Here is a 12,368-nt window from a genome sequence, read left to right on the forward strand (position 1 = left end):
AGTAAAACAATAAAAGTTGTTACCTATTTTACACATACACTAATCAATTATAGGTGAAACACTTTACTATGAAACACTTAATTGATCTTTAGAAGATACTAGAGGTAATTATGACGTTGGGATAGGAAAAAATTCTTCAGATAAAAAAAGGACTCATTTAGATATACTAAAATTAAGAATATTATTTATAGGGGCTGGCGCTGTGACTCACTTGGTTAATCCTCTGCTTACGGTGCCGGCATCCCATGTAGGCACCTGGTTCTAGTCCCGGTTGCTCCTCTTCCGGTCCAGTTCTCTGCTGTGGCCCAGGAAGGCAGTGGAGGATGGCCCAAGTGCTTGGGCACCTGCACCTGCATGGGAGACCAGGAAGAAGTGCCTGGCTCCTGGCATTGGTTCCACGCAGCGCCAGCCGCAGCAGCCATTTGGGGGGTGAACCAACGGAAGGAAGACCTTTCTCTCTCTCTCCCTCACCGTCTCTGTCAAATAAAATAAAATTTTTTAAAAAAGAATATTATTTATAATAAAAATCAAAGTGAAAAGACGGCCCACAGGGGTTGGCATCTGGTACCGCAGTGAAGACGACAGTGGGGATATCTACATTACCAGTTACAGTGTCTGGGTTCAAGTCTGGTTTTCACTCCCATTACAGCTTGCTGCTAATGGGCACTCTTGTGGCAGCCATGTTCGCTGAGCACCTGGTCCCTGTCACCCAAGTGGGAGACCCGGAGTGAGCTCACAGCTCCTGCTGTCAGCCTGGCCTCGTCCTGACTGCTGCAGGCATCTGGGGAGTGACCCTGTGGAATATTTTAAAGTACAAACTAGGAGAAGTTATGTGCAATAAAAAATGAAAAAATGAGTATGCTAAATACTATAATGAATTCTTATCAAGAGAAAAAAGACAAGTGAACAAAAGACGTATTTCACAGAAGAAACAGGGTGACTAATAAACAAACTGCATTCAACTTACTAATAATAAAGAAAATGTAAATTAAAGCCACAATAAAGATTTTTTTTTTTGACAGGCAGAGTGGACAGTGAGAGAGAGACAGAGAGAAAGGTCTTCCTTTGCCGTTGGTTCACCCTCCAATGGCCGCTGCGGCCACCGCGCTGCAGCCGGCACACCGCACTGATCCGATGGCAGGAGCCAGGTGCTTCTCCTGGTCTCCCATGGGGTGCAGGGCCCAAGGACCTGGGCCATCCTCCACTGCACTCCCGGGCCACAGTAGAGAGCTGGCCTGGAAGAGGGGCAACCGGGACAGAATCCGGCGCCCCGACCAGGACTAGAACCCGGTGTGCCGGCGCCGCAAGGCAGAGGATTAGCCTGTTGAGCCACGGCGCTGGCCAAAGATGCCGTTTTACACCTACCAGGTTGGTAAGAAGTAGACTCACACTAGCAAGTGAACAAAAATCCAGACTGTAAACTGGCACAACCATTTTGGAAAACCACCTGGAATCATCAATCAAAATTGTTATAAAGCTGACGCCACCCAAAACTTAGAAACCAATAGCTTTGTTTCTAAGGATGTACTCTAAAGAAACTCTTGGACATGTGCACCAAGGAGCCATATATGAAATATTTATTTCAACACTGTGAAAGCAAAAAAAAAAAAAAAAAAAAAAAAGTGAAAACTACATGCAACACATTAATGGTCAAAATGAACCTGCTGAATGAAAGTCAAATTACTTAATATGACACATCGTGTACTATATTTCAAAAACTCACAAACAAAAGTAAACAATGCATGGCTCAGGGATATATACATAAAAAACAAAAGGAAAAGAACAAAAGATGATGGATTCAAGACAGTGATTATCTTGAGGGAGAAGGGTAGGCTGGAGACTGGTACATGCGTGTTTATTATTTTGCTTTGTAATTTCCACATTGCCTTTCTTTTATATACATATCAAATTTAATATAGAAATACAGTGACCAGTAATACTTCTATTTTTATACTGTTAATGAGAGTACAACATAGAAAGTCATCTAAGGTTACCTTCAAAGATGCAATACAATTCCTTCACTGATGTTACTATACACAGTATTAGAAATCTTTCACTGGAACTGTTTATTTTTGAAGACATGTTTGCCAGTGAAGAAAATGCTCTACATGAATTCTTTGTGAGTAGATTTCACTCACTGAAATAGCCATAAAATATGAATCCTGAGTGAGTAAAGTACACTGGCCCATAATTTCAGATGCTGCTCAAAATGAATGAATGAATATAGTGAGACTAATTCTCAAGTGACTCCTCAAGCTATTTTTTTAATAAAAGATTTATTTATTTAAAAGTAGAGTTACAGAAAAAGGGAGAAGGGCCAGTGCTGGGGAATAGCGGTAAAGTCCCCGCCTGCAGTGATAGCATTCCATACGGACGCTGGTTCCAGCCCCAGCTGCTCCACTTCCAACCCAGCAGAAGATGGCCCCAGTCCTTGGGGGCCCTGCACCCATGTGGGAGACCTGGAAGAAGCTCCTGGCTCCTGGCTTCAGGTCAGCCCAGCTCTGGCTGTTGCAACCATATTTAGGGAGTGAAGCAGTGGATGGAAGATCAATTTCTCTGCCTCTGTCTCTCCCTCTCTATGTGTAACTCTGCCTTTCAAATAATCTGGAAAGAAAAGAAAGGGAGAGAGGGAAAGGTCTTTCATCCACTGGTTCACTCCCCAAATGGCTACAACTGCTGGGTCTGGACCAGGCTGAAACCGGGAGCCAGAACTACTTCTGGGTCTCCCATGTGGGTGGAGGGGCCTAAGCACTCTGCTGCTTTCCCAGGTGCATTAACAGGGAACTGGATCAGAAGTAGAGCAGCCAGGACACAAACCAGTGCCCACATTGCAGGCCGGCGGCTTAACATGCCATGCCACAATATCAGCCCCTCCTCAGGCTTATTTTTTTAAGATTTATTTATTCGGGCCAGCGCTGTGGCATATTGGGTAAAGCCATCGCCTGCAGTGCCAGCATCCCATATGGGCACCAGTTCAAGTCCCGGCTGCTCCACTTCTGATCCAGCTCTCTGTTGTAGCTTGGGAAAGCAGTAGAAGAGGGCCCAAATCCTTGGGCCCCTGCACCCACATGAGATTCCCAGAGGAAGCTCCTGGCTCCTGGCCTTAGACTGGTGCAGCTCCAGCAGTTGCGTCCAACTGGGGAGGGAACCAGCAGATGGAAGACCTCTCTCTGCCTCTCCTTCTCTCTCTGCATAACTCTTTCAGAGCTCCAGAGAGAGAGGCAGAGGCAGAGAGGGAGGGAGGGAGGGAGAGAGAGAGAGGTCTTCCATCCGCTGGTTCACTCCCCAAATGGCCGCAATGGCCAGAGCTGGGCCAATCTGATCTCTGGAGCCAGGAGTTTCTTCTGGGTCTCCCACATGAGTGCAAGGGCCTAAGGACTTGGGCCATCTTCTACTGCTTTACCAGGCCGCAGCAGAGAGCTGAATTGGAAGTGGAGCAGCTGGGAATCAAAGCGGCGCCCATATGGGATGCTGGCACTGCAAGTGGTGGCTTTACCCGCTACACCTCAGCATTGGCTTCAGATTATTTTCAAAGATGAGTTTTAGAAAAGGTTTTGGCAATGGTAACACTGCTTTAAAAGGGGGGGAGGGAGGGGCGCTGTGGCGCAGCAGGTTAAGGCCCTGGCCTGAAGTGCCAGAATCCCACATGGGCGCCAGTTCTAGTCCCAGCTGCTCCTCTTCCAATCCAGCTCTCTGCTATGGCCTGGGATAGCAGAAGACAGCCCAAGTCCTTGGGCCCCTGCACCCGCGTGGGAGATCCAGAGGAAGCTCCTGGCTTCTGGCTTCGGATCAGCACAGCTCCGGCCAGTGTGGCCATCTGGGGAGTGAACCAGGGGATGGAAGACCTCTATCTCTCCGCCTCCCTCTGTAACTCTGTTTTTCAAATAAATAAAATAAACCTTAAAAAAAAAAAAAGAAGAAAAAAACTCACCTTCACAAGGTTACACCTCAAAGGACAACATTCATCCCCACACATAAATTCATTTCTGTGCAGTACAAATCTGAAATTACTGAAGCGAAAATTCCTTAAGATTACTTAAAACTACCTACATATCAGTTGCCTTTGTTTTAAAAATTTGGTTATTTATTTGAGAGGCAGAGAACCAGAGAGTGAGACAGAGAGTATTCCCATCTGCTGGTTTACTCCCCAAATAACCTGCAAAGGCCAGGGCTGGACAGAAGCGGAAGCTGGAACCAGGAACTCAGTGAAGGTCTCCCGCATGGTGGCAAGAGTGCAAGCGCTTGAGCCATCACTGATCCTCCCAGGGTCTGCAACAGCAGGAAGCTGGGTATCAAACCCTGGCACTCTGAGAAGAGATGCGTGTGTCTTAACTGCTAGGCCAAGTCACCTGCTTCCAATATTTAATTTTTGTAAGAATAACAAAAAACTTTCTATTTTCAGTTAAACACAAGATCCCTTTTATAAGGAGAAAAATATAGCCAATCTATTAAATCAATTTTGTATTTGAGGGATGAGAATAAACAATTATGTACTTTGAGTAAGACTCTAAAGAAGCAATCAAATGAGAAACAAATTTACACAGACCTTATAGAAAGAAGTGCCTGTTAATAGATGCAATGTGTTTTGAATTAATAAATAGTACTGATGTGACCCCAACTCTTTGATGTAATAACACAGTAGTGGCCGGCACCGCGGCTCACTAGGCTAATCCTCCGCCTTGCGGCGCCGGCACACCGGGTTCTAGTCCCGGTCGGGGCACTGATCCTGTCCCGGTTGCCCCTCTTCCAGGCCAGCTCTCTGCTGTGGCCAGGGAGTGCAGTGGAGGATGGCCCAAGTCCTTGGGCCCTGCACCCCATGGGAGACCAGGAGAAGCACCTGGCTCCTGCCATCGGATCAGCGCGGTGCGCCGGCCGCAGCGTGCCTACCGCGGCGGCCACTGGAGGGTGAAACAACGGCAAAAGGAAGACCTTTCTCTCTGTCTCTCTCTCTCACTGTCCACTCTGCCTGTCAAAAAAAAAAAAAAAAAAAAAACCACAGTAGTATATATGATTATTACTTTAATGTCCCAAAGTATTATAATACAAATTAATAAATGGTTTTAATAAAATAGAGAAGTTATATTGGTATTTGTATTTTCACAGGAAGGAAAAGGGACATACTCAACAACATCCCAATAATTTCTTTAAAAAAAGTCTTGTATGACAAATCACAGAAACGTTCGCAAATGACAAAACACAAACTACATTTTGAAATCATCCTGTCCTTATTAAGGAAGACATAAAGAAGCAGGAAAGAAAATTCTCAAGTTTAAAATTAGTAAGAAGAGTTTATGCTATTTCAACAATCCCTTAATCTATACATTTAGCATCATTATCAAGAGAATAAATAATACTCTTTAGAGGAATACAAAGTTCATTCAAACATTTTAAAAATAATTAGTTACATAAATATAGTGAAAGTAGTTAAAAAGTGATTTGCTTTTAAAGTGGTAAAGTGATAGCATTAATGACTAAATGGGAGCAGAAGAACCTAGGAGTATTTCCTAAAAAAAATATACATTTCACAATTGAAGTATTTATCACTTTTTGATAGTGATAGTGCTATTAACATCTGAGGCTACAGTGGTAGACAGACCTCAGAGTAAATGAGCCATCCCTGAATATTTCAAATCTTCATTCTTATGCATCTAAGAATCTCAATTACATGATTCCTTCAGCCTGATTCTCATTTCATATCTCAAAGAATGTGTTTTTGCCTGTAAAGAGACTGCATATCGATTCTATCTTTTTATATTATGGTCAGGTTCTTCGAGGCTGTACTACTGTCTGCTCATAGAATGTAATAGTCACATGTTACCTTTACTTCTCTGGAAATCCCTTATGAGTTTTTCCTATTTTATGGGTGGCTAGAGAATAAGCTTAGATGACCACTGTACAGAAAAACCCAGAAATGTAAATGTAATACCCTATGTCCCCTAAACCCTCTATACATACAAAGGCAGAAATACGTTAAAGGGGTCGGTGCCGTGGCTCACTTGGCTAATCCTCCGCCCAGCGCCCCGGGTTCTAGTCCCGGTTGGGGCGCCGGGTACTAGTCCTGGTTGCTCCTCTTCCAGTCCAGCTCTCTGCTGTGGCCTGGGAGGGCAGCAGAGGATGGCCCAAGTGCTTGGGACCCTGCACCCGCATGGGAGACCGGGAAGAAATACCTGGCTCCTGGCTTCGGATTGGCGCAGCGCCAGCCATGGCGGCCATTGGAGGAGTGAACCAACGGAGGGAAGTCCTTTCTCTCTGTCTCTCTCTCTCTCATTGTCTATAACTCTCTCTCTGTCTCTCTCTGTCTAACTCTGCCTGGCAAAAAATTAAAAAACAAAAAAAGAAATATGTTAAAGGAAAGTTTTTAATAATCTTAGGAAAAAAGATCCTCCCGTTCCAAATAAACATATTAGTAGGGCCGGCGCTGCGGCTCAATTGGCTAATCCTCCACCTTGCAGCGCCGGCACACCAGGTTCTAGTCCCGGTCGGGGCGCCAGATTCTGTCCCGGTAGCCCCTCTTCCAGGCCAGCTCTCTGCTGTGGCCAGGGAGTGCAGTGGAGGATGGCCCAAGTGCTTGGGCCCTGCACCCCATGGGAGACCAGGAGAAGCACCTGGCTCCTGCCATAGGATCAGCGTGGTGCGCCGGCCACAGTGCGCTGGCCGCGGCGGCCATTGGAGGGTGAACCAACAGCAAAGGAAGACCTTTCTCTCTGTCTCTTTCTCTCACTGTCCACTCTGCCTGTCAAAAAACAAAACAAAACAAAACATATTAGTAACTGTAGCTAAACACACATTATAATACAAGAATTCCATTAGACATAAGAAACAACTGGGGTCAGGTTTTAAGACTTATTCTTCACACCCAGTCAACTGTAGCCAGTCTAGTCAGTGCTGTAAATTTCTTGGACTTCACTGAAATATGGCTACTATTACACGAGAGCATTTGTTTAGATGCAAAAATGATTTATGAACTTGCCAACAGGCTAATTAAAAAGAGTAGCATAATCTGGGAACTTTTAAATCTGCCAACTTGGGTTCTCTTAGATGTTTTCTTCTGCTTTCTTGGTTTTATATACTCAGTAGGCACTGACTTTAGTAATGTGGCTTTCTGCTCTACTATATTGACAAGCCCAGGATCCAGCTTAACGAGGACCATGCAAGCTATTTTGATGAACTTCAGGGCTCAAAGGATGAGGGAAGTGTTTTTTACAGCTTACTTGTGAACCAGATCTAAGCAGCAGTGAACTACAATAAATTCTGAAGCATGTATAAAGGAAAATTTAGAAAGAAAGATGCCAAACTACAATGAAAATACAGAATGGGATATTTTAATATTAATAAATACTTACAAAAATACATACATATGAAGAATAGGCCATTTATAGTGCTGGTTAAAATCATGAAGAGCTGCTAAATCAGTAGGTAGATCAATATCTCAGCTTCAAATTAATGTAAAGAAATATTTTCAACTAAATTTCAGTAAGAATACTACAGGGGATTAAAAATAATGAGAAAAATAATAGTTCCAGTGCTTCTTATTTTCATCAATGATTTATTAATTAACATGGATCTGAACTAATCAGCAAACAGCCTATACAGTGTTTTTATAAAAACGCATCATTTTCTGATAACAATTAAGTCCAGATTCTGCACAGTCAGGAAACCAGGACTGTGGCAGATAACAAAACAGAAGTAAACAAATCCTGGGCTCACAAACAACTAACCAGACCAAAGAAGAAAGGTCAAGGTGTGTTCAGATTCCTCTCAGGAGTCATGTCCTCTACAGCATTCCTGCTCGAGGGCTCTCAGCGGGACACTAGAATAAATCAAATTTAAAGCCTTCTCTAATATCTCCTCTGGCTCACTTTGTGTTTATCATGAAACAAACCCTTTTTACAAAAAATTAAAAAATGAAACTACAGACTCAGTTTGATGAAACTAACACAGCTAGGTCTTTTGATGTTCTAGTCAAACTGACATTAAGGGTTCTTACAGCACTCCTACAAGCTTCTGAAAGTGCAGACAAATGGCACTCAGAAAGACGAAACATTTTCTACTTCTGTAAATATCCAAGAAATCGAAAATTCAACACCTAGGAAAAAAAAATCAAGGCATAATTCATCAGCACCGAGTAGAAATGGGAGCAGGTCCTTATGTGTTCTTGTGTTGATGAATAGGTTCATATCTCCCTCTAGAAAAAAATCCACTGTCTGGGGTTAACACCTTTAGGTTAAAAAAAAAAAAGTAAAACTCAAAAAAAAAAAAAAATCACAATTTCAGTCTTTCAAATTTAAAAAAAAAGACTTCAAAGTTTTGGCACTACTTTAAACATTTTTCAAAGCAGGTCTTATTTCAAGTTTGACTGTCTTCCTTCCCTTCTCCATTATTTACTAAAGCAGAGAATATTAATAATTCTTCAGCTCTCATTCTTAAAGTTGTACTTGTCTTAATTCAACAGTTAACACTTAAATAAGACTCTAGTTATAGTTAAAACTTCAAAGGTGGTCCTATCAAAATCTTGGTTGTTTTTCTTGACCATCAGATAGGACTAAATTGTTGGTGGGTGGAACTCAAATCACATACAGTCAACCACATTACTGGACCCATGACCTACATCTCGGATTTGGCTAGTTAAACAAGCACACACAGCTACGCCTGCTCCAGCTCTGCAGTGAGACACAGATCCCACAAGCTCCCACCTGAAAAGAGGAGAAAGAATTTTATCTTAAAACAAAGCATGATTTATTTACTCAAAATCCTGATCAGAGACAAAAGCTCCCTATCATGGGACTGGCTTTAAAAGACAGCAAGCTTCCAGAGAAGACAAGCTATCCCAAAGCCTTGTGTTAACAGCCATGAGCGGCAGTCCAGTAGTTCACCTTCAGCTGCACTTTTGCTTTCCACAGTTTCAGTTACTGGCGGTCAACCACAGTCTGGAAAAATTAAATGGGGGATTCTAGAAATAATTCATAAATTTTAACTGAAGCCATTCTGAATAATGTGATACCTCAAGCTGTTCTGCTCCAACATACCCTGTACATAAGTCATCCCTTTGTCCTGAGGATCCATCCACATTGTATATGCTACCCAGTTAGTCACTTGGTAGCTGTCTACATTATCAGATTGTCTATTGAGGTATCATAGTGTTGTGTCCAAGTAACCCTTATTTTACTGAAAAATGGCTCCAAAGCATAAGAATAGAGATGCTGGCATATTTATTCAGTATACTGTTATAACTTCTATTGTATTAGTAGTATTGTTGTTCATCTCTTATTACACTTAATTTATAAATTAAACCTTATCACAGGTATTTATGCATAGGAAAAAACAGTGTATACATAGCATTTAGCACTATCTGTAGTTTTAGCCATCCACTGGGGGTCTCAGAAGGTATCCCCCTGCAGATAAGGGAGGGCTACTGTATTTTAACACCCTGGAGGAATGTATTACAAGAATATACCATCAAAGGATAGAGAAAACATGTAAATTACCTATTCAAAACTGGATCATATGCTTCTACTGTATTTAAGTATGCATTGCCATTATGACCACCAACTGCAAAGATTTTGCCCATCACTGTTGCGATCCCAACTCCACCTCTGGGAGTGGTAAGTGCAGCCACGTAATCCCACTTGTTGCTTCGAGGGTCATACCGCTCAACCGAACTCAGAGGTGAATTATCATCAAAACCACCTAAATGCAGAGAAGTATTTTTAAAACAGCAATATGTCGCAGAAATAACTACTACATTTCAGTAACTTCTACAACCCAATTTTAAAAAATCATTTTAGAATGGTTTAGAGAAAATGAGAAAAAAATTCATCCCAACACCTATCTAACATCATCATCAAACTACTACCAGACATTTTCTATAATTCAACTTAAGATAATTTTCTATTTCACTGCAATAGAATTAAAAACCTTACATTAAGGGGCCAGCACTGTGGCATAGTGGGTAAAGCTATGCCTGAGATGCCAGCATCCACGTGGGCGCCATTTCGTGTTCGGCTGCTCCATTTCTGATCCAGCTCCCTGCTAATGCGCCTTGGAAAGCAGCAGAAGATGGCCCAAGTGCTTAAGCCGCTGCCACTTGCATAGGAGACCCAGAAAAAACTTCTGGCTCCTGATTTCCGCCTGGCCCAGCCCTGGCTGTTGTGGACAATTTGGGGAGTGAACCAGCGGAAGGAACACATCTCTCTTGCAGTGCTGGCATCCCATACGGGTGCCGGTTCCGGTCCTGGCTGCTCCTCTTCCGATGCAGCTCTCTGCTATGGCCTGGGAAAGTAGTGTAAGATGACCCAAGTCCTTGGGCCCCTGCACCCACATGGGTGACCTGGATGAAGCTCCTGGCTTTGGATAGGCCCAGGTCCGGACATTGTGGCCAATTGGGGAGTGAACCAACGGGTGGAAGACCTTTCTCTCTCCCTCTGCCTCTTCTCTCACTGTGTAACCCTTTCAAATAAATAAATCTTTAAAAAAGAAAAAAAAAAAAAAAGAACTCAAAGCAGAGGAAGGAAAAAAGAAAAATGCAGTTAGGTTGTTACACATGCCCATACCTTTAATTTTTTTTAAATTCACTTTATTTATTTGAAAGGCAGAGTTAGATAGAGAGGGGGAGACAGAAAGAGGTCCTCCACCCACTGGTTCACTCCCTAAATGGCCCCAATGGCCAGGGTTGGGCCAGGCGAAAGCCAGGAGCCAGGAGCTTATTCTGGGTTTCCCACATGGATGCATGGGCCCAGGCACTGGGGCTGTCCTCCACTGCTCTCCCAGACACATTAGCAGGAAAGCTGGACTGGACTTTGAGCAGCTGGGACTCAAACTGGTGCCCATTTGGAATGCCAGCGCTGTAGGCATTGGCTTAACTCACTATGCCATAACACCTGCCCCTAAATTTTTTTTTTTTTTGACAGGCAGAGTGGACAGTGAGAGAAAGAGACAGAGAGAAAGGTTTTCCTTTGCCGTTGGTTCCAATGGCCACCGCGGCCAGCACATTGCGACCAGCGCACCTCGCTGATCCGAAGCGCCAGGTGCTTCTCCTGGTCTCCCATGGGGTGCAGGGCCCAAGGACTTGGGCCATCCTCCGCTGCACTCCCGGGCCACAGCAGAGAGCAGGGCCACAGCAGAGAGCTGGACAGGAAGAGGGGCAACCAGGACTAGAACCCGGGGTGCCGGTGTCCCGACCGGGACTAGAACCCGGTGTGCCAGCGCCACAAGGCGGAGGATTAGCCTATTGAGCCGCGGCGCCGGCCTCTAAATTCTTATTATTCAAATCAGTTGTGGTTGACTTAAGTAGGACTTACAGAACCAAAAGCATTAAAATGTTCAACTTGATTCATTCTTAATTTTATCATGTTTGTACTCACTATACAGGGCCAGAAGACTTAATACTATAATAGGGCTATTGACACAGGAGCATACGTTAGTCTCTATAGAAGACAGGGAGCTTTGAAAGGCAGCAACAGAATACTTTATGAATTTTGGATTTACATAGACCCAAATTCAAATTCCAGCTTTTTCACTTTTTACACATGTTACTATGAGTAAACTATTCACTCACTCTGAATATCTGACTACTTTATAGAGCTGCTGTGATAATCAGACAAAATCTAGATGTCAAACATGTTATTCCTCTTTTTCTGTACTACAGATGAGCACTGGAAAATTCAGCATTACTTCTAGTTGTATATACTTATATGCTAACAATACTCCCATACTCTTATTATCAAGAACTATATAAGCATAAGTAATATATGTAAGTGTAACATTCAAAGCTACTTCAAAACATTCATGAAAATGGTATTAGAAGCTTATTTTGGTGTGAAGAAATTTGAAATCCATGCAGTTTTTTTTTTTTTTGACAGGCAGAGTTAGTGAGAGGGAGAGACAGAGAGAAAGGTCTTCCCTCTGTTGGTTCACCCCCCAAATGGCCGCTATGACTGGCGCACTGTGCCAATCCAAAGTCAGAAGCCAGGTGCTTCTCCTGGTCTCCCATAGGGTGCAGGGCCCAAGCACTTGGACCATCCTCCACTGCACTCCTGGGCCACAGCAGAGAGCTGGCCTGGAAGAGGGGCAACCGGGACAGAATCCAGCGCCCCGACCAGGACTAGAACCTGGTGTGCCACCGCTGCAAGCGGAGGATTAGCCTAGTGAGCCATGGCACCGGCCCACAGTTCTTTCAAAATGCAAATTTTCTGTGAAATGTTGGAGACCCTGCATATGCTGCTGACAACCTCTCTGAACTAACTGCCTCCTCTGGAAAGGAAGGGGCTGCTAATCAAGACACATATCTGCATTTACTGAGTAACTGGAGATGCTTCACATATATAAAATACTTTTAAAGGTTCATGCAAAATGCATTTTATAAAAGAACT

The 12,368-nt window shown here is 43.5% G+C and overlaps 1 protein-coding gene across 4 annotated transcripts in view; it reads right to left on the reverse strand.

The window, feature by feature from the left end:
- Nucleotides 1-7,306: 7,306 nt before the first annotated feature.
- The window catches only part of KLHL8 (kelch like family member 8), a 65,659-nt gene continuing 60,597 nt past the window's right edge, over nucleotides 7,307-12,368 (reverse strand). For 2 of the 4 annotated variants that reach the window (XM_062198554.1, XM_062198555.1), the window contains exons 9-10: nucleotides 9,486-9,687; nucleotides 8,167-8,693 (exon numbers count right to left, since the gene is read on the reverse strand). In XM_062198554.1, the coding sequence (XP_062054538.1) occupies nucleotides 8,570-8,693; nucleotides 9,486-9,687 (326 nt within the window). In that variant the 3' untranslated portion in view covers nucleotides 8,167-8,569. Of the gene's footprint in view, nucleotides 8,694-9,485; nucleotides 9,688-12,368 lie in introns of all 4 variants that reach the window. The other 2 variants (XM_062198556.1, XM_062198553.1) reach the window with 2 other exon arrangements.

Source organism: Lepus europaeus, chromosome 8 (genome assembly GCF_033115175.1).
Source record: "Lepus europaeus isolate LE1 chromosome 8, mLepTim1.pri, whole genome shotgun sequence".
Taxonomy (NCBI): Eukaryota; Metazoa; Chordata; class Mammalia; order Lagomorpha; family Leporidae; genus Lepus; species Lepus europaeus.